The sequence below is a fragment of the Hemitrygon akajei genome, chromosome 4 (genome assembly GCF_048418815.1).
Source record: "Hemitrygon akajei chromosome 4, sHemAka1.3, whole genome shotgun sequence".
NCBI classification, from domain to species: domain Eukaryota; kingdom Metazoa; phylum Chordata; class Chondrichthyes; order Myliobatiformes; family Dasyatidae; genus Hemitrygon; species Hemitrygon akajei.
This window is the reverse complement of record NC_133127.1, coordinates 53997639-54021116: the sequence shown is the minus strand read 5'-3', so window position 1 is coordinate 54021116 and position 23478 is coordinate 53997639. Positions and strand designations below refer to the sequence as shown.

Genomic DNA, 23478 nt, shown 5'->3' with positions numbered 1-23478 from the left:
GCACCGTATTAAAAACCGCAGTGTTCAATGCTGTTCAAAGCATGGGAAAAAAGTAGCGGCTTATAATCTGACATCTACGGTACATATCTATTTTGGCAGTTTTATAGCCCACTTATGAGGGTCTATTTGGCTGGGGCTAATACACCTCAAGGCACAAGTTATTTCTGGGTCTCTTCACCTTTGGGGGAAAAAACCCCCACAATCCATGTGGCTCAATCCCCTGATCACTGATACACATTTTCACATACAGTATTTACCAACCATTTTTTTCCATTCCCTGGGATGTGCAAACTAAGAACTCTTAAAAATATGACAATGCTGGATTAATAAGTGCCTTCAGGACATTTTTTTCCTGTCTCCTTGTCCACGTCTTAAATATTTCACAGCCCCTACAACCAGCAACATTATTACCTTATAAACTTCTTTATGGACTTGTTTGTATCCTTAACCTGACCTTTGACAACGTAGCTAGTCTTCAGAAAAACTTGCTCTCACTCTATAGGAAAGGTAAGTGGTTGAGATTGCTCATATTTTTCCTAACTAAACTGGTATAATTACCGCATCCACTGCTTTCATCACTACTCTAGCAAGAGAAACTTTTACCCACATTTACTTCATGCCGAATCACTCCTATTCTCTCAAGCAGCAATATCCAGTCCTGGTCACCCAGGTAGCATCACTAGATTCTTTCCTGCTACTGCCTATTTAGGAATAAAAGCAGAGTGACGAACAAACATCCTTTATTGAAGGTTGTCAACACTGTACTTATGTATCTGGTACAATAAAAAGGAATAGCATATTGTACACCCTGATCTTAAGCTACATCTGCACTTTATTTCCTACAGCTAGGAAGTATTGAGATATGAAATAAGGAACAAGGATTGGATGTGTGGGACTGATGATAGTGGAAGTGAATTCTGGGCAATTCCCCTTCTAGCATCAAACTGTTATGACAAATATTTCTTCACTCATGGATACATCACTTTTCACTACATTTGATTTAGAAGATTTCCAAGATATCAGAATACACTATTTGTCAAAAATTAAAATTCCATGAAAATTTAGGCAGTTTCCTTAAACAATATTACTATAAAAGCCTCTTCTTTAAAATAATTTAATTCCATTAAAACTGGTAGATGAAAAAACTTATGGCTGGAAAGTGTCCACCCTGCACTTTCACAGTCAAACTTGCTACACCCCTAGACTAGGAATTATTTTTATAATTATTAATTTATTTCAAACATGCAGATTTTTTTTCTATTTGGTACCTTACTGAACATGATTGTGGTATATTAGCAAAACAATGAGCTGGGACACAGCAAACTCAGCCCATGCCTCAAGAATACACCTAGTGCAGGGGTTCCCAACCAGAGACCCCTACCATTAACTAAGGATCTATGGACCCAAGGTTGTGAACTTTTGCTCTAGTGCTGCCTCTAAATCACACTATGCTTTTTAAGGTCATACTGCTCTTTAGGTCCTGCCATTGTTTTCATTTTGGCCATTCAGTGAGGCTTGGCAGGTCACAAGCTACAATTAGGAAGCAAGGAACTAAAGTTGACAGACTTCAGATGCAGTTGCCCTTTTCATTATTTCTAGGCGTCTCTGATATTTTAAAAGTCAGAATTTAAAAAATACAAGATTGGCAATAGGATTTTTTAAAACTTATTTAAAAACCGCTGTCTGAAACTAGCAAGAAATTATAAATATAAATTTACAAAAAATAAAGAAGGGCAAATACAAAATCCCTTCTAATGAAGGCCTTTACACCAATTCAACCAAATAGCGCCATGCAATATGTAGCAACTACTGGAACAAGCCAATGGGCCAGTTACAAATAATAACTGATCGCTTAGTTCATCAACTTATTGAACACCCAGAAAAGGAATGGAGCAAGAAGTCAGCTGTACATATCCTTGACTTCCAATGCATTCTTAATTTCTGTGCAGTGGTGCAGGCACAAAAATCCCAGTTGGTGATTCTCTAGAGATCGATTGTCTAGCTTTCAGACTAACACAATCTTGTTACATTTACCTGAAAGTCTCTTCCTGAAGTTGTTCCAACTGGGTTTGCAGTTGAAAGTGTCTACGTCCTGCTGGGCTGTTGGGATCTTCAATAGAATCAGACTGATTAAGTCGTTCCATAAGAGCTTGATTTTCTACTAATAAACTACCTTTTTCTTCTTGCAGAGCTGCAACCTGCATCAAGTGACAGAAAGAAAAAAAAAATCATGGTTGCTTATTTGATATGGACTACAAAAATCCAAAGTACATGAATTTTGTTAAATATGTTTAAATAATACAGAAACAACTTCACAGTGCAATAAGACAATAACTGAAATATTAGGATGCTCTCAAACCTTGGTTAGAGGATATGGTTTAAAGGTGTTCCTTAATGGAAGAAATGATGAGAAATTGAGAGATGCAAATACTTAGGGAGGGAATTCCAGTGTTTAGAGTCTGTGCCTGAAGAAACACCAGCTAATTTCCTATCTATATTGAGTCCTTTAATGTAAATTGTGTCTACATTTGCACTACATTTTAATCTGAGAGTGCCAAATATGTGACACTCTTAGTAGCACTTTTCAGTTTAGAATGGCATCAGCTCTCCAGTGAAATGATCTGCTTTCTGTTTTCTCCGTCAATGGCTTTACTTCCATGATTGGTCAAGAAATTGGCTTATTGAAAACTAATACCCAAGATCTCTCATAATATGTGAAATTGCATATTGTATACTATGTTTGGTAAGTGGCTCTTTCAGACCAGGTATTTATTAATTGAGGGAAAATGAGACGTCCTACTGGAAACATTCAAATTTCCTGGGAATGCATGCCTTCAGTGCTCAACCAACGTGGACCATCTACTTTGGAAATGTTTAAGTCCTTATAAACAAGTTCACAGATGAATATGTACATTATTAGTAAGTGAATGCTACTCTCTGGAGATCTGCCAAGACTACTTTCATGCATTATCAAGTGGCAGAACTTCAGGAGTTTCACAAAACTATCCACCCTTCTTTGCTCCTGCTGAGATGTACCTTAATTCTTCACTTCTCCATAATCTCAACTCTGCAAGACCTCTGAATGTCCCTATTTTAGCTGTCTGCAGCTCTACTACTCTGCACTGACAGTGATACCTTCAGCTAAATCCAAAACTTTTGACCACATCTCCATAACCTCAACCTTGCAAAACCTCTGAATATCTCCTATTCTAGGTTCTTATAGTTCTACCATTCTAGCACTGACAGTCCCTATAACCTTCAGCTAAATCCTGAATTCTTGAATAAATGTTTTAAAGTTCTCTCTCTTTTTTTAAAAAAAAAGATGTCTTTTAAATCATATTTAATGCCCATTTTATCCAATTACACCCTGTGAAGCACATTAACATAACTCACTACATTAAAATATTACATAAATGAAGTTATTGGTCCCTAAGTTTCCCATCTCTTCCCATGAACCCAGCCAGTTCTGCTGTGAAGATCTTCTTTCAATAAGGTGTTTGAAAGAAGGCCAGTAACATAAAATATATTTCTGCCTCATTAGAGATGTGTGATCTGCAAAGTCTGATATTTCTATAACTCCATCTCACCTTGCACTTTATTATTTTTCTCTTGTGTGCAGACAATCAATATAAGGTAGAAACAAATTCAAATAGGAGAGGAAATGCTTGGCCAGCAGGCTCAGTAAAGCAATACATATTTGAACTAATCAAGTTTGTTTACAGGAAAATGTGTATGCCAAAAGCAAGTTGACATTCATAAAAACAATTTGCTGGAAGATCACTGCACCTTCTCCTGCCCCTTCTTCATGATTTTCTTCTATTATTTTCTTTATGATTTTTAATAATTCTCCATAATACCATTCAGTGATATTTTAAATTTACAAATAGGATAGAAACAAAATCTGCCTCTGAAAAATCTTCAGTAGAAGCTGGCCAAAATGGTGGGGCAGCAAATGATAAACAGAAGAGATCCTGCACATGCTGGAAATTCAGAGCAACACACAAAGTGTTGGAGGAACTCAGGTCAGACAACATGCACAGAAATGCATAAACAGTGGAAGTTTCAGGTTGAGAACCTTCATCAGTACTGGAAAGGAAGAGGGAAGATGCCAGAATAAGAAGGTAGGGCAAGGGGAAGGAGGTCAAGCTGGAAGGTGATAGGTGAAGACAGTGGGCAGGGGAGGAGAGAATGAAGTAAGAAGCTGGGAGGTGATAACTGGAACAGGCAAAGGGTTGTAGAAGGAGTCTGATAAGAGAGAAATCAGAATCAGAATCAGGTTTATTATCACAGGCATGTGATGTGAAATGTGTTAATGGATCATTGGAGAAAGGGAAGGAGGAGTAGCAGTAGGGGGAAGTGATCGACAACTGATGAGAAGACGCAAGAGGCCAGAGTGGGGAAATGAAGAAGAGGGAAGGGAAAGAAATTGCTGGAAGTTGGAGAAATGAATGTTCATGCTATCAGGTTGGAAGCTATCTAGACAGAAAAGGAAGTGCTGTTCCTGCAACCTAGGAGTGGCCTCATCATGGCAGAAGAGGAGGCCATGGAACAACAAGTCAGAATGGGAATTAGGATAGGGATTGAAATGATTGGCAACCAGGAAATTTCACTTTTTGCAGATGGAGCTCAGATGATTGGTCCCCTAATCTATGAGGTCTCATGGTAGGGTATAATCTTCAATCAGAGAGAGGTCATCTGTACTTTGCTACTTCAAGATTCCCTTTATGAAAGTGGAATATCTGTTCTTATTGTTTTTATATAGACAAGAGCACACAAAAATCCTACTGATTGTACGATCAGTCCAACCAAACAAGTTTTTGCCTATAATAGTATTTACTGGTGCTTCAATGAGAAGAATATACATGCTGAGAGCTGATGAGGGAGTTTCATTTCAACATTACTGTGTCTGCTATCTTAACACCACATGCAGAACTGGACTTTTCTGTATGATACCAAGGAAGATTTCAAACCAAATGACATTGCCATCATAAACACCAATTCTTCATCTCTATTCTGCTTTAAACCATTTGCTACTGAAAATAAAAGAATGCCCCTCTGTTTTCCTAATCACCCTTCTATCCAACATTTTTCATCCAAAATTCTACTGTCTAAATCCTAATTCATACACATTCCATTCCATTGGACTGAATGTGTTTACTAACCAATCCAGAAATGCTTTAAATTTAAAATACACCACCTGGGATTTAAATCCTTTACAGTCTCATCTTTATCTCTGACCCTCTCCAATTCTGGCTAACTGTGCATCTACAATTTACAATGCTCTATCCATTCAGCTGCTAAACCCTCAAACTACAGTACTGTGCAACCTTAGGACATAAATATAGCTAGGGTGCTGAAGACTTGCAAAGTATTGTATTTTTCCAAAGTGGAGCAAAACAGTGAGTTTGTAAATCTGGCGGAAGCAAAGGGAATGGCAAGCTGGAGCGCTGGGAGCGGTGTAGGACAAGTGGCAGGTGTGCAGACATATGCAGCCATAAGACACCAGGCAAGGTAAATGGATTCCAAATAAAGGGTTTATTGACCATTGTAGAGTGTCTCTCTAGTGCTTCCAACTCCCTTCCCTCTCACTTCCCCTTTACCCAACCATGATTCCCCTCTCCTTGGCCCCTTCCTATACTCAGTTCACAATAGAGACCTTTATCAGAATAAGGTTTTATCACCACTCCCATAGGTCATGAAATTTGTTTTATTTTGCAGTAGCAGTACAGTACAATACATAAAATCACTAAAGTACCGTACAAAAGTCTTAGGCACCCTAGCTATACAGTACATATGTGCCTAAGGCTTTTGCCCTCTATTGTATCTCCCTAAGGTTCTTATAAATCTATATTTCAAAGACATTAAAAATGACCATCAGCCATCTAATATCTTTCATGCATCTCAAAGTCAATTTGTATTTGAACATTCTCTTCTAGAGCACTATGCCATTTTATTATGTTAAAGACGCTACGTGGATAAAAGTTATTGTACTGTTTTTCCTCAATTATATTCCACCATTCTGTCTACTTTGTTCAACTTCAACATAAAAATCCCTGTCGAAGCTCACATCACCTCTTCCATCTTATTTAAATATTGAGAGAGTAGGTGGTATATCTACAGAGGCAGTGCTCTGTTCTGGGTGTTAGATGTGGGATTTCCAGGAGACTCCCAGCCACCCAGATGGCCACATCTGCATCAAGATGCAGCTGCTTAGAGACAATATTAAGGAACTGGAGCTGCAGCACGATGACCTTCGGTATTGTTAGGGGAAGTGAAACAGTGATAGACAGGAGCTCCAGGGAGGCTGTCACCCCAAGGCTACAGGATACAGATAAACTGGTGACTGTCAGGAGAGAAAAGGGAACGTCAGATAGTGGAAAGCACTCCTGAGGCCACTCCCCTCAACAATATCAACAATACAACAATAGGTACCCTATTTTGAGTACCGTCGGGGGGGGGGCGGGGGGGGGGGGGGAGAGGAATGACTTATCAGAGGGAAGCAACAGCAGCCATGCATCTGGCACTGAGTCTGGCCCTGTAGCTCAGATGGGTAGGGAAATGAAAAAGATGCCAGCAGTAATAGGGGTCTCCATAGTAAGGGGACAGATAGGAAATTCTGTGGATACGAAAAGGAAACACAGATGGTAGTTTGCCTCCCAGGTGCCAGGGTCCACAATGTTTCTGGCCGCGACTACAAAATGCAATGTTGTCATTTATTTCAAGGGGAATAGAATATTAAACCAAGGAGATAATGCTGAGTATTTATAAGACACTAGTGAGGCTGTATTTGGGAGCATTGTCAACAATGTTGGGCCCCATATCTCTGAAAGGATGTGTTGTCACTGGAGACAGTTCAGAGGAGGTGCATGAGTATGATTCTGGGAATGAAAGGTTAACATATGAGAAGCGTTTGAAGCTTTGGGCCTGTACTCACTGGAATTTAGAAGAAGAATATTGTGGGGGGGGGGGGGGGGGAAGAAATCTCATTGAACCTACCGAATGTTGAAAGGACTAGATAAGGTGGATGTGGGGAGGATGCTTCCTCTGGTGGGGGTATCCAGAACCAGAGTGCGCAGCCTCAAAATCGAGGGGCAACCTTTTAGAACAGAGAAAAGGAAGATTTTTATTTAAAACCAGAGAGTTGTGATTCTGTGGAAAGCTCTGCCACAGATTGTGGTGGAGGCCAAGTCTGTGGGTATACTTAAGGCAGAGGTTGATCATTTCCTGATTGGTCAGGACATCAAAAGATATGGAAAAGCAGGTGTATTGAGTTGACTGGGATCCGGGATCGGCCATGATGGAACGGCAGAGCAGACTTGATGGGCGGAAAGGTCTAATTCTGATCCTATGTCTAATAGTTTATCTCATTTATTCTTTCAACTTCAACACCAAATGCACTTCAGTTATAACTGAAATAAAATTTAATTTTTCACCGTTCTGAATTACAATGCATTTCCAAAAATGACACTGTAACAATCAAATTTCCTCAAAGCAAAAGGTGTTCTGCTGACCTTTCAAGAAATCCTTAACCCATCAATCACTTGTCTTCCCAGTCCTCAAGTGGAATTTTCAGCACCCAAATGTACCTAACAAGTCTTTATTTCTAGTTCATTCTCTCATACAATCTTTGCCCTCTCCAACTCCCTTTCTTCTTCAACAGTTACTTTCCTCAATCCCATTCTCTTTCTCCATCAGTTCATGTCATCAACATCCAAGAACCCACACACTACCTCCCACACCTCAACCCTTCAATGTTCATGACAATCTCAAAGATCCTCAACTGGGCTTCTTGTTATTAATGAACCCCGCCCATCAATCAGCAAATCATCAATTTGATTGGCTATTAGACAAGAAAACAGAAGCATTTATAATTAAATCCTGTTAAATCTGTCAGGACAAATGTGAATCCAATCCTGCCAGGTTTACCCCACAGTATCCTATACTCCTTCTGTCTCCTTATAATATCAGGGTGTACAGTTCAATACTGCTGGTTTCTTTAGAGCTACAGCCATTGTTAAAAGATACATCCAATAACTTTTCAGAAAGGTAAAAGGCAAACACAACAGGCAACCAAAGCATTATTAGTTAGCAGTCTCATCAGGATGACAGTAATGCATTGCTCCAGCTGCATGCTACAATTTGAAAATAAAAAGAATAGATTTACCCTTTCTTCTAGTTCAATGAACTCTAATCTCAGTCTATCAATCACATCTTGAGAAAGGCATGCCTTCAAAGCAAGGCAAATTTGAAGGAGGTTAAAAAATTAATATCAAACAGGAGACAGAAAAGAGGAAAATGAGCAATACAAGTAAAACCATACATGATAGACAATTTAAGGACAAAGCATCCAAACCTTGCTGAAACCAAGGAATATTAGAGTTATGTGAAAGCTCCCTTTGTCACTATGCACTTCAACTAGAAAGCACCATTGTAGCTGCAGTTGTGCTGTTCAAAGAAGAAATAAAAGAATGAAGCTTAGTTTATGTAAGATAAACTTGCATATTAAACCACTGACTTCAATTCTCATATCCATTTACTATCCTTTATTAAGATCCATGAACAGAACATCTAATTTTAAAAAGTACCAGAAGGAGTGGTTAACCTTGTAATTATATTAAAAGTTATATTGAAACACGATACATTACTGACTATAAAATGTCTTGCCAAGCAGATTAGAGAAAACTGCATTAAAAGTGAATGTTAGTAAATTGTGGGGAATTTTTAGGATACAATTGATCACAGTGGTACCGGACATGATTTGCCTTAAAAGTTAGCATATTTATTTTCTAAAATGTTTTAAAAACCCTTTCTAATAGGAAGTCCTGTGAGACACTTCAGCAAAGGGCTTCTGAAATTTAATGTACATGTGCATTTTATGCATCCAGTAATTTGTCATCTCCTCAAAGAATTCTGCAGGCTCTCAAACATGAATTTCCTTCTAAATACTGAGACATCTGATAATGTTCTCATCATGGATTCATACAGCATGGAAACACGCCATTCACCCCAACTGGTCGATGCCGACCAAGATTCCTAGCTAAGCACGGCCACTACCTGAGAATTATATTAGCACCTTTTAGATTTTAGATTAGAATATTTTCTTTCATGTGTATATTTTGGTTGAAGAGATAAATCCTGATATAATTAAAAGTGAAATGAAATGAAATATAAATGAGATAGTCCCATTTGCCTCATTTGGCTCATGTCCCTATAAACTGCAAGTGTACAAGTACCTATCATCTAGATCATATATGTCAAACTCAAGGCCCGCGCGGTGGAATTATCTTTGGCCCGCGAGATAATATCTAATTACTATTAAAGCTGGCCCCAGTAATCGAAGCGCCTATGGCGTATGATATGGCTAATGCTGAGTTTATTCAGGTACCAGGTTTTCAGGGTTTTTAGTGTTTATTCGGCAGTCTTCTTCATAAGAAACGGAATTTGTAAAGTGGAACACTTTGTAGTTATAGCAGAGACTGAGACACATGAGAGCAGGCTGAAAAAACGGAGGCAAAGAAAGCTGCATTTGCACGCGTCCGACTGACATGAAGCTGCATTTTGCTCAATCCGGCCCATGACCTAAAATGAGTTTGACACCCCTGATCTAGATGTTTAACTATTTTGAATGAATAAATTAAATCAACTAAGGTATAAATGAAAATTATAGATTGACTATACTTTCTTTTTGAAAATAAGCACTTATTGGCCAATTTTCAGTCCTTTGACAATAGCATGGCATAATATTGTTTGTACTGACTATGGAATTTCATCCTGCATTTCCCTGAAGAAGCTCCTCAAAGGCTCAGCTCCTTGTTAATTTTCTCCTAACTGGCATGTCTAATAATTCTATTTACTTATTATTATTTCATTTCACTTTTAAGTATATCAGGATTTGTCTCTTCATTCAAAAGATGCACATTGAAAGAAAATATTAAATGTATCCGATCTAAAAGATCTAATATTAGTTTCCATGAAGCAGACTGAAGCCAAAGTACAACTGTGAAATAGTACAAGACTCTACTAGTAAGCTCAAGCAAGTTCTTCATGTACCTCTGACATAACAAGGAATGAAAAAGTAAAAAAATAAAAGAATGTGAAAAAGCAGCGAGGACAGGAGAAACAAAACAGATTCCAGACAGCCAGGTTTCTTCGCTGTTAAAAATATTCACAAGCTATCAATGAGAACAATAATATCAACTTGTAAGTTATCATAGATCAGCATGCACATATCTTGGAGGTTATGTCTCTTCTTTTCAGACTTTCTTCATATTTTCCCACTGCTGTAAAAAGCAGCAAGTCAATGACATAATGGATACATACATTTTTCTTTCACTTTTCATTTATCCCAGAGAACATATAGTAATTTTCTTCACTTCAGATTAAATCTTTCCATCTGATTTTAGTACACAAAAGTGCATTCCATAACAACAATAATTGAAGTGGCCAGCATGCAAGATAGAAATGGCCATCATTATGAAGTTCATGAAGTTGATGGTCAAGGCCACATATAGACATAATACATTAACATATCTTTAGCGTGCTTATCAACTTGGAAGTGGTATCTGCTAATCTTGAAAAGAATTCTCATACATGGATGTTGCTCACTTTGATAAATCCTCAACAACATCAATGAAAGGTTTTCTATCTTCAGTTCAAATATGAATTATAATTTTTAATCACACTTCCTTCATCATCCGAGATGACATTGGGACTCAAGTGGCACCTGAATCCAGGGATTTTATTTACTTTGAAAATGGACAAGAGGACTAAATAATCACCTTCCTTACACAATTCGTAATTTTGCTTTTGAGTTCTGTTCTTTCTTGACTTTGTTCCCAACTTTCCCTCACCAATACCTCATACTGCATCTGAATACCTGCTTTGAGCATTTATGCTCTTACACTTACAAATATCAGCTCTGTCTGCACAAAAAGATTCCTAATGTACAAATATAACTGTGCTTTTAGAGTACAATGCCTTTATTTCATTAGGTAACTAGGGGGAAAAAAGCTATTTAGTTCCTTTTAACTTGTATGCTGTCTCTGTCTGGTTACTGAACAAGTCATACTTTTAACATTTCTTCCTGTTTTTCCAATAATGCCGATCTAACAACCTTGTTACTAATTTGGGAATCTGTAGAAACAATATTTAACCGTTCAAACCTTTAGCAATCTTAAGAGTTCACTAGCTCTATAACTACAACTTTGTAAATTCCACTAAAAATAGTGCTTTTCCCCCAAAACTTTTCTGTCAAATCTCTTTCAATCAAAGATTTTCCACACAACTTTTTATTTACAGTCATACAATACACCATGGATGAGGTACAGCAATACAGCATGGATGGAAGTTCTTTGGCTGAACAATTTCATGCCGACTACAGTGCCCACTGAGCTTGCCCCAATTTCCTGCATTAAGCCTATATTCCTGTAAACTAGTGGTCGCCAACCCATCGATCGGTCAATCTTTGAGACTTTCCCAGTAGATCCCAAAAAAAAAAGAAAAAGAAATACACAAATTCTGTTGAGAGCTTGTTTCCGGGTTGTGAGGTTTTAGTTCCGTTCTTTCTGCCCAGTGCGCATGCGTGTAGCTCCCCCACACTACACAGTGTACTTCAGTGGTCCCCAACCACCAGGCCTAGAGGAAACGATGTCAGTCAGCCGCACCTTTCCTCAGTCCCTGTCATGCCCACTGCTGAACTTGAACCCACTCGAAGTCATCAGTCACCTAAACGCAGTGACACCCTCACGTCAGTGTTCACCTCGCTCGGCCAGCGAGAACTGCCGATGCTACTGGCCCGGAGCGCGGCCGTTGAGAACCACCGATGCTACTGGCCCGGAGCGTGGCCGGTGAGAACCACCAATGCTACTGGCCCGGAGCACGGACAGATGGGCACCACCTCTGAAACTGTTTAGCACACCAAACCTTCGTGGGGAATCCTGTGCTAAAATATTCGCAGACGGGCTCAGGGTTTCGTAAGTAGCAGAGCAGCTACCACGCTGCGATCTACTGAAACAAACTTTTGTCAGCCGATAGATCCTACAAGGGGGAGCGGGGGCGTCCTGTCGCACGCCTCGCTCGGTCGGTCACTCCCCCCAGACTGTAACCACTGCGGCCCCGGCACAGGGACCTCGGGCCCTGACCTTGTCCTCTTACCCCACTGATAACCAGTCGCACCTGGCCAAGGCGTCTGGCGGCGGGTGGGAGGCTGGAGTTTGGGCCCGGAAGCTTTCTAATGAGGCAATGAAGCCCTCAAAACTGCTTCGGTACCCTGAGTCCAAGCACCCTGCACTTAAAGACAAACCCACTGAGTTTTGTCAGCGGAAAAAAATTGAGCAAGCAGGACAGAAGCTAAGTGCCAAGAGCTGCGAAAACTAAATTGCGGAATAGACTGGACATAAAGAACCTGCTTCGAGTATTGCTGTATTCCCGTTGTGTTTAACTTCCCCCCTCCCCCATCAGCTGGTCCGCAAAAACATTGTCGATATTAAACCGGTCCGCGGTGCAAAAAAGGGTGGGTACCCCTGGTGTTTATACATTATTTCTACTTCCGGGTGGTGGGGTTTTACCTCTGGTCCTTTCTGCCCGGTTTGCATGCGTGTAATTAATTGATCTGGGGTCGATCTTGCCTTTTAATAAGGCCGAGGTAGGGGATCTTGGGCTTAAAAAGGTTGGTGACCACGACTGTAAACCCTGCTCCTTCATCCTATCCAGGTTCTACTTAAATGATATCATTGTACCCACCTCACCCAAATCCCCAGGCAGCTTATTCCATACACTCATAACCCTCTGCATGGAAAAGGTGCCGAACAGGATCCTTTTAAAACAGCCCTCCCACCCCAAATCTACACCCCTACCTTGGGGAAAAGACTGTTACCATCCACCTTATCTATGCTGCTCATAATTTTAAACATTTCGACAAGGTCATCGAATTAGCTCTCCCTATAACTCAGGTCCTCCAGTCCCAGTAATATCCCTATGTATCTTTTCTGCAGTCTTTCCAGTTTAGCCTCATCTTTTCTACAACAAGATGACCAAAACTGCACACAGTATTTCAAGTGTGGTCTCACCAACAAATGCACCTTGGACTCCTAGGTCACTCTGCTCCATTGTACTCCGTACTGCCCTACCATTCATAGCACAAACCTTATGTTGGTTTGACTTTCCAAAAATGCATCAACACACATAAATCCATATTGAAGTCCATTTGCCACTCCTCAGTTCACTTCCCTAACTGATCAAAATCCTCTTATAATCTCCAATAAATGTTTTCATTATCAATATCAGCTTCTAATTTTGTGTCATCCACAAATTTACTGATCAAGCCTTGTGCATTTGTATAATAAAAGTGCATTTAAATAAATTACAAGGGTCCTAACACTGACTGCTACAGTGGTTAAATCTAGGTGGTAGGGGTTAAATCTAGGTGATAGGTGTTAAATCTAGATGGTAACAATTAATGAAATTGTTAACGTTGTTATGGGTCACTATATGGTAAATGCTTATTTAAAGTTTATTCCAAGGAAGCTGGTGATGTGATCTGGGCCTCTTTTATGACTCATTGCTGCTCTTGAAAACTAGAGTGAAGCACCTGCCTGAATTGCTGCATTCTTTATGTACAAAGGGCTTCCTGAAATATGATGTTAAAGTCTCATAAGGTAAGGCCATTTAAAATAGCATCAATATTAAGTAAATTAAACAAATATTTTAGACATACTTGCATATCCAGCTCATGGCATCTTTGTGAAATCTCCTCCTTAGCTGCCAATGCTTCATTGAGTTCTTCGGTAGTTTTCTTCAACTAGAAAGCAGAAATGACAGAAGTCTTATTTAATTACAAGGATACAAAGAGTGACAGCTACATGTGCATGGGTATCAAATGATGAAATCTATAATCCTACAAAATATTATGAGTGCATCAAATAACTTTTCCATGAACGAACCTCTAGTTTTCAGTCTCAGACTTATGAAATGTTGGACATGAGTTTACAATAATGGCCAGATAATTTATTTTAGCAATTAGTTGTGAGATAAATATTGCTCAAAATCGCTCCCCCAAAGAGCACTGGTTGTTGAAATGAATTATACATGTTTAACTAGGAAGACACCCAAAAGGTATCATCTCCAACAATACACCTCTTCAGAGCAGCATTGACAACAGTGTGCAGATCTTGATGCCAATGCATGCTAAATGTCTGCCTCCTGTGTATCGTCCATATCCCTCTATTGCCTTCATATTTGAACCTATCTAAAAGAATCTTTATCTCCAACAAACTGCCTGCTTCTACCACTAGCCAGTAGTCCATTCCATGCACAGAAAACTTGTCCCTCAAGTAACCTTTAAACTTCTTCCTTCTAGCCTTAAAAACATATCCTCTGTTGTTTAACATTTCTAGCCTGGAAAAAAGATTCAGAATGTCTCACCTATCTATGTGTCTTCTACTTTTTAAAAACATCAGTCAGATCTCCCCTCAACCTCCAACGCTCCAGAGACAACAACCCAAGTTTGTCCAACCGTTCCTTATAGCTCATACCCTCATCATTCAATAAATAACTTCAGTGCTCTCTCTCTCTCTCTCTCTCTCTACATCCTTCCTCTCATGGTGCAACCAGAACTGTACACAATATTCCAAGTGCAGTCTAACTGAAGTTTTAGATAGCTGTAGCATAACTCCCTTACTTTTATACTCAGCACCCCTACTTCCTAATGAAGGTAAGCATTTCATACACCTTCTTTACTACCTTATCTACTTGCGTTGCCACTTTCAGTGAGCTATCAACCTAAACCCCAAAATCCCTATGTACCTCAATGCTATTAAGAGGTCTACTGTATGCTTTCTCCTTCCATTTGACATCCCAAAGAGCAACACCCTTACACTTGCATGGATTAAAGTCCATCCACCTCTTCTCTGGCCATACCTATAAATAATCTATTTACCACAAGATTCTTTAATAGTCCTTTACATTGTCCACAACTCCACAATTCTTGGTATCACTTGCAAACCTACCTATATATATATATATATATATATATTCATCCAAGTCATTAATATACACTCAGTGGCCACTTTATTAGGTACAGGTATGAAACCCGGTGTGGTTTTCTGTTGCTGTAGCTCTTCCACTTAGAGGCTTAACATGTTGAGCACTCAGAGATGCTTTTCTGCACACCATTGTTGAAATATTGAGTTATCATTGCCTTCCTTTCAGCTTGAACCAAGTCTGGCCAATCTGCTCTGACCTCTTTCATTAACAATGCATTTTTGCCCACAGAACAGCTGCTCAAGGGAGTGATTCCACATAATTCTCTGTAAACTCTAGAGAATGTTGTGCGTAAAAATCCCAGGAGATCAGCAGTTTCTGAGATAGTCAAAACATACCATCTAGCACCAATCATTTCCTGGTCAAAGTCACTTAGATCATATTTCTTTCCCCATTCTGATGCTTGGTCTGAACAAGTGAACCTCTTGACCGTGTCTGTATGCTGTTATGCATTGAGTTGTTGCCACATGATTGGTTGGTTAGATATTTGCATTAACATGCAGGTGTACATGTATACCTAATAAAGTGGCCACTAAGTGTATGCTACAGAGTTACTAGGCCCAACCCTTGTGGAACACCACTAGTTATGGACCTCCAGCCAGAATAACACACTTCCACCCCTACAAAGTCTTCTAAGAGCAAACCAGTTCTGAATCAAAACTTGCAACTCATCCTGGACCTCATGCATTTTTATCTTTTGAATCAACTTACCAAAAAAGCCCTTATGAAATGCCACATTATTGTCCACCACCTTACCTTCTTCAAGCACCTTTGTCATCACCTCCAAAATCTCAAACAATTTGTTAAGGCATGACCTGCTCTGCACAAAGCCATGTTGACTGTTCCCAAGAAATCCTATCCCCCAATAGCCTTTCTAATTGCTTTCTCTATACTTGATGCAAAGCCCACTTGCCTATTACCACCATGATTATCCCAATTTCCCTTTCAGTACAAAGACACATTTGCTATCAGCGGGACCATACCCACTGATAGTCAAAGACACAAAGATCTTTGTCAAAGCCCCTGCAATCTCCTCCTTGCTTCTTTCAATATTCTGGGGACCTGTGACTAGTGGTGTGCTGCAAGGATCAGTGCTAGGTCCACTGTTGTTTGTCATCTATATCATTGATCTGGAGGCTAATGTAATAAAATGGATCAGCTAATTTGCAGGTAAACCAAGATTAGACGTGTAGAGGACATGTGTCGATGTGAGGAAGGCTATCAAAAGTTGCAGCATGATTTGAGCCAGCTGGAAAAATGAGCTAAAAAATGGCAGATGGAATTTGATGCAGACAAGTGTGAGGTGTTGCACTTTAGGAGGATAAATTAGGGTAGGACTTGCACAATGAGCAGTAGGGCACTGAGGAGTGCAGTAAAACAAAGGGATCTGGGAATACAGACCCACAAGTTCCTTGAAAGTGATGCAACAGGTTGATAGTGTGTTAAAGAAAGCTTTCTGGCTTTCATAAATCAAAGTACTGAGTACAAGAGTTGTGATGTTATGTTGAAGTTGTATAAGACATTAATAAGGCCTAATATGGAGTATTGTGCACCATTTTGGTCACCTATGTATAGGAACGACATCAATTAGGTTGAAAGTGTGCAGAGAAAATGTAGAAGGATGTTCCCAACACTTGAGGACATGAGTTCTTGGGAAAAACAACCGCACCAGGTGTCAGACATGGACTTGTCTGACAGCAATCAAGGGCTATTGCTCCTCATTTTTCCCTCCATAATTTGTCATCTCTCACTTTAGTACCTTCTTGCAAGATCTAATTTAATATTTACTCATAACCATCTTATCCCATCCCATATTTATTTATTTATTATCTCCCCCCCCTTTTCTTTTCTCTCTCTCTGCCCCTCTCACAACCATCTCCCTCTGGTGCTCCCCTCCCCCTTTCTTTCTCCCTAGGCCTCCTGTCCCATGATCCTTTCCCTTCTCCAGCTGTGTATCCCTTTTGCCAATCAACTTTTGAGCTCTTAACTTCATCCGTCCCCCTCCTGTCTTCTCCTATCATTTCGGATCTCCCCCTCCCCCTCTCAATCTCTTACTATCTCTTCTTTCAGTTAGTCCTGACGAAGGGTCTCGACCCAAAACGTCAACAGTGCTTCTTCCTACAGATGCTGCCTGGCCTGCTGCATTCCATCAGCATTTTGCGTGTGTTACTTGAATTCCCAGCATCTGCTGATTTCCTCGTGTTTGCATAATGAGTGGTGGTCACCCACAATTAGTTCTATGAACTGGTTTGGCTCATTTCCCAAAATTAGGTTCAGTATACTCTCCTCTCTAGCTGAATTCTCCAAATAGTGCTTCAAAGACCCTACTTTGATGCACTGAAGAAATCCCACAACATCTAAGCCTCTTGTATTAAGAAATTTTTCAATCAATACTAGGTAGGTTAAAGACCCTCCACTAATGACAACAACTCTTGTGTCTACAATACTTTTCCTCCATCTCTTGGTCGCTATTCGGGGGGGGGGGGGGGGTAATGGGTCTATAGTATAATCCCATTAATGTAATTGCACCTTTCTTATCTTGGAGCTCCACCCAAATTGCCTCTATGGATGAACTCTCCAAATGCCCTCTCTGTTATCAATAGTGTAACCCCACACCCCCCCCCCATCATTCCTATGTTTATCAGTCTTCACCTTGCTGTACTTGCTTTCAATCTTATATCATCTTTCTTGTCCTCAACTCAGTTGCTTTGCTATGGTTGCCATCCCCCTGCTATTCTAGTTCAAACACCTCCAAGTAGCACTAGCAAGGATATTGCTTCTCCTCCAGTTCAGATGCAAACCCATCGTGTTTGTGCAGGTCCCACCAGCCCTAGAAGATAACTGAATGATCCATAAACCTGAAGCCCTCCCTCCTGCGCCAGCTCCTTAGTCACATAGTGAATTGCACTAAGTATCTGTTTCCCACCTCACTAGCACATGGCACAGGGAGTAATTATGAGATTATAACCCTGGAATTCCTGGTTGATTGAGCAAGCCAGAAAGAGCATGCATTTCTTCCTGTGGGAAGTAGGATAGATAAGGAACACTTGACTGCATTGGCACAATACCAAATTAACATATCTAAGTGCAAGTTTTGCTTATCTGATTATTGCAGACTATAGACAGAATAACATGTCTAACCTAGGTGTAGCATTGTATCCCATTTCCCATTCAAAGATCAATTTCCATGTATAGGTAATAAAGGAAGAAACACATATGCAATATCATGACATGTTACCCTATGCTGTGAATCTGGAAACCCCTAATGCCACTACAATGCAATCCATGAAACCAATTCAGGCAGCTAACAAGAAACATTGGAAATATTATGTGAACATTAACCTAGTAAGATATCAATATGGCATGAAAGAGCAACTGATCAACTTCAGCTTCACGCCTTCTGGTCAGAATTAGAATCAAAGAAATTATGAATACCTGTATTCATTAAGTGGTTTTTTTGAACATTAAGGAAGTAATATGTGCTAAGTGCTAAGATAATGTATTTGTCAGCTTGGTTATGATATTTTGCCTGAACATCCAACCAAGTCACAGCATGAGAAAGTTCTATTATAACCTAATATAATCAAATTGATTTAGAGATATTCCAGAGACAAAGTTGCAGGGTATTGGAACTGACAGTGAAGTACATAGAGAATGACCTCTTAAGTTTTAGCAGCTATATAGTTTATGGCATTGGTCAGTCTGCTAATATTCACATCCTCTAAAGACATCAGTTTGAGAAATGGACAAGAAATTAATGGTTGTCAATTTCTTATGCCTATCCCTAAAATATATGATATGCACTGCCTCACTGATCTTATTATGTGAAAATGGACTTTGTTAATTTTTCCCATATTATGGTCTAGAAGTTATACATCCGCTAACAGATTAATAGTAAGAACATAGATAGAGGCATTGGTACTGAATAGAATACTGTTTATCTTTTATTTGTGTATAGTTGTAAAATTATAATCACTAGACATGATGGAAAGCTTGGTAAAGTGATTTAACAGAATTTCTAACATACAAGCCAGATATATGCAGGAATGTTTGGTTTTGTAATTGTCTTTGGAGCAGCTGCTGAACTGAGACAGTGCATAAATATTGTTTTGTTAAAATGTCTTTTTCTACATAGTAAGTTAACACAATCAGTTGCCTGTTCTTTAGAAAGACTGTAAACAGAAACCCAGATAAAACTGTATGGTCATTACATTGGCAGAGTCACATGATTACAAAAGTAGCATTGGAAAAACTGAAACTGAACAGAAACCAAGGACTACAGAGAAAAGTAACAACTTGTCACACAACTCCCTTTTTAAGAAATACAGATCAGTAACAAAAGGGGACTTAAGAATTAAATCAAATCATTTTCAGATATATCAGGGAAGACAGACGATGGTCAAAAGAACACAGCAAAAACGGACAGGATCAATTAGCGAATGGAGTTTGAATGGACAGATATTTATGGCAAGCTTTGCTGATGTCCAAACCTATTGTTAAGTATTTTACAGGAACTTATTAAACCTCAGCTTAATGTGCAGCTTGAGTCTGTCCATATCAAAGTACTGATAATGGTTGGGTATTTGAAATTAATAATTTCAGAGATTTCTGCTTTCCCTTTCTGATGATACAACCCAAGATTTTACTTACTCTTTTCCACCACATATTTTCACTCATAATTGCCACAAGTAGCTTATGTTAGCACAGCTTATTTCATTGAGGACAACAGAATGTGTCCTCATCAAATTGGTATGGAACCTATCCAGTTCTTTCTGTACTTAACATACATTCCAAGTCATGTACAATCACAATTAGCTTGGCTTCCTCTAAAGATTAGAGTCTGTTTTGAGCGACAAATTAGATATATTTTTCATGCTGTGGAACCTTGGAGCAAGGGTTACAAAGAACTCATTAAAAACAAGTTCATGATGTAATAATCAAGAAGAAAGGAACATAAGTTATTTTCTCAAAATTCACAATTTTTGGATGATTTGAAAATCCTACATGGTATTACAATTCTTCTGTCCTATCAAATCTCAATCTGAACTTTGAAATTGGGAATAACTCGTTTACATAATCTACAGCAGAAGCAGCCTAGAACATTCTTCTTAAAATATGGTGTATGCAAGGAGAAATGCAGGTTTTGATACTGAAATAAGTATAAAGCAATATGGAACAAAAGTTGATAAAAATATGGTGAGGTACAAATCAATCAGGATCTAACTGGAAGGTTAATCAGACTCAAGAGGCTGACTGAACTAAGTCTATTTCTGTGCTCCTACCTGGCGATCAAGATCCAGATAAGCATCATTACCAATTGATGCTGGTGTTTCTTTACTCATGAGCTGTAAATATAAAATGAAAATTAAACTGTTAAAAATTCAATAAATTAATCAAACAAGTACAAGTTAAGAAAGTGGCTTAAACTGTTCCCACTTAAAATAAAGGTTAATTTAATTTCACAGAGCCTTTGTAAGGACATGGAGAAAAGAATTTAAATAAACAGATTTCTAAGTCCTCTCCTCTGACTAAATAATGGATGCAATTATGAACAAGACCCTAAATTTTGTAAACTTAATCACAGTTAAGTTTATCAATATACTTATTTGAAAGTTGGCTGATGCTTAAATAAGTTTGTTAGCATGAAAAACTCTACAAACACCAATAAAGCAAATTATAAATTAAGCTGTGTTATAGTGAAAGTGAGAATGAAGTATTTTGCAGAACATTAGAAGAACTTCTGTTTTTTTAATTACAGTCCCAAGCATGTGGAAATGTACATGTTGTAACACATAATCCAGAAGTCAATGGTTCAACTTTCTCACAATTCCCAATGAGATGTCAAATTGAAATTCAATTCACAGAAGTGAAGTTTCAACTTCCATTTTCAAAATGTATTAATGCACTCTGGAAACTACTTAATCAGAGATTTAAAACAGATGTATTTTAGAGTATAATATTGATTTTTTTTTTAAAAACTGTTCATCAAGAAATAATCTCTATAAAATGACAAACAAGAAAAAAATCTGCAGATGCTAGAAATCCAAACAACACACACAAAATGCAGGATGAACTCAACAGGCCAGGCAGCATTTATGGAAAAGAGTACCATCGACGTTTTGGGCTGAAACCCTTCAGCAGGATTGGAGGAAAAAAGATGAGGATTAGATTTAAAAGATGAGTGGGGAGGGAGAAACACAATATGACAGGTGAAACCGGTGGGGGGGAAGCAGGGTGAAGTTAAAAGCTGAGAAGTTCATTGGTAAAAGAGATAAAGGGCTGGAGAAGGAGGAAATCTAAAAGGACAGAAAGCCATGGAAGAAAGAAAGGAGGCGGCAATGGGAAGACAAGGAGATAAGGTGAGAGAGAGGAAAGGTGATGAAGAATGGTGAAGGGTGGTGGGTGGTGGGTGGGGGGGGTTAGGGTTTGAGAAATCGAAGTTCATGCAATCAGGTTGGAAGCTACCCAGACCAAAAATAAGGTGTTATTCCTCCAACTTGAATGTGGCCTCATAACAACAGTAGAGGAGGCGATGGATTGACATATTGTTATAGGAATAGAAAGTGAAATTAAAAAGAGTGGCCACTTCTTCTTGCAAACAGAACATAGGTGCTTGGTGAAGTGGTTTCCCAATCTACATTGGATCTCACTGATAAACAGGAAGCCACACCAGGAGCACCAAACATAGTATATGACTCCAACAGACTCACAGGTGAAGTGTTGCTTCACCTGGAGGACTGTTTGGGGCTCTGAATGGTAGTGAGGGAGGTGGTGTAGGGGCAGGTGTAGCACTTGTTCTGCTTACATAGATAAGTACCAGGAGGGAGGTCAGTGGGGAGGGATGAATGGATGAGGAAGTCGCACAAGGAGCAATCCAGGCAGAAAGCTGGGGGGAGAGAAAGAGATGTGCTTGGTGGTGGGATCCCTTTGTAGATGGAAGAAGTTCTGGAGAATTATGTGCTGGATGTGGAGGCTGGTGGGGTGGGAGGCGAGGACAAGAGGAACCCTATCCTATCCTTGGCAGAAGGATGGGGTGAGAGCAGATGTGCGTGAAATGGAAGAGATGTGGTTGAGGGCAGCACTGATGGAGGAAGGGAAGCCCCTTTCTTTGAAAAAGGAGAACATCGCCTTTGTTCTGGAATGAAAAGACATCCTAAGGCCAGATGTAGCAGAGACAAAATTGAGAGAAGGGGATGGCGTTTTTACAAGTAACAGGGTGGGATGAGATATAGTCCAGGTAGCTGTGAGAGATTGCGGGTTTATAATAGACATCAGTAGATAAGCTGTCTCTAGGGACAGAGACAGAGAGATCAAGAAAGGGGAGGGAGATGGCAAAAATGGACCAGCTAAATTTGAGGGCAGGGTGGAAGCAGGAGGCAAAGTTGATAAATTCTACAAGCTCTGCATGGGTGCAGGAAGCAGCACCAATGTAGCATAGGAAAAGTGGGGGACGGACACCGGTGTAGGCTTGAAATATAGACTGTTCACACGTAGCCGACAAAAAGGCAAACATAGCTGGGACCCGTGTGTGCATGTGGCTACAACTTTTGTTTGAAGGAAGTGGTATGAGCCAAAGGAAAAATTATTAAGAGTGAGAACAAGTTCCACCATACAGAGGACAGTGGTGATAGAGGGGAACAGGTTGGGTCTGTTATCAAGAAAGAAGTAGAGAGCTTTATGATCCGCCTGATGGATGATAGAGGTGCATAGGGACAGGACATCCATACTGAAAATAGATGATGGGGGGCCAGGGAACTTGAAATCATTGAAAAGATCCAGAGTGTGTGAAGTGTCAAGGATGTAGGTAGGAAGGGACCTAACTAGAGAGGATAAAACAGAGTCAAGGTATGCAAAGATGATTTCAGTGGGGCAGGAACAAGCTGAAACAATGGGTCTACCTGGACAAGCAAGTTTGTTGATCTTGGGTAGGAGGCAGAAACAGGAGGTGTGGTGTGTGGGAACTATGAGGTTGGTGGCAGTGGGTGGGAAATCCACTAATAAGGTCAGTGATAGTGTGGGAGAGTATGGTCCGGTACTCCTTAGTGGGGTCCTGTTCAAGGGGTAAGTAAGAGGAGGTGTTAGGGTTGTCACTGGGACTCAGCAAAGTCGAGGTCAGTACACCAGATTACTATAGAACACCCCCTTTATCTGCGGGTTTAATGGTGAGGTTCAGATTAGTGCAGAGGGAGTGGAGAGAAGAGCATTCGGAAGAGGTGAGGTTGGAATTGGCGAGCGGAGTGTTAAAGTCAAGACAGTTGATGTCCCATCGTTGGCAATAAAAAGATCCAGAGCAGGCAGAAGACCAGAGCAGAGTGTCCAAGAAGAGGAGGACGGTTGGGAGAAGGGGTCATCAGTGCGAAGTCTTTGTAAAAGAAATAGGCTCAGAGACAGAGGCGGCAGAAGAGCTCAGCATCACAGTGGGCGTGGAACTCACTGAAG

At 39.8% G+C, this 23478-nt stretch overlaps 1 protein-coding gene across 3 annotated transcripts in view; it reads right to left on the bottom strand.

Annotated features, from left to right (window-relative positions):
* The window catches only part of LOC140726352 (protein Hook homolog 3), a 98110-nt gene that overhangs the window by 35284 nt on the left and 39348 nt on the right, over positions 1-23478 (bottom strand). For all 3 annotated transcript variants that reach the window (XM_073042616.1, XM_073042617.1, XM_073042615.1), the window contains exons 7-9: positions 20322-20384; positions 13715-13798; positions 2035-2198 (exon numbers count right to left, since the gene is read on the bottom strand). In XM_073042616.1, coding sequence (XP_072898717.1) covers positions 2035-2198; positions 13715-13798; positions 20322-20384 — 311 coding nt within the window. The remainder of the gene's footprint in view (positions 1-2034; positions 2199-13714; positions 13799-20321; positions 20385-23478) is intronic.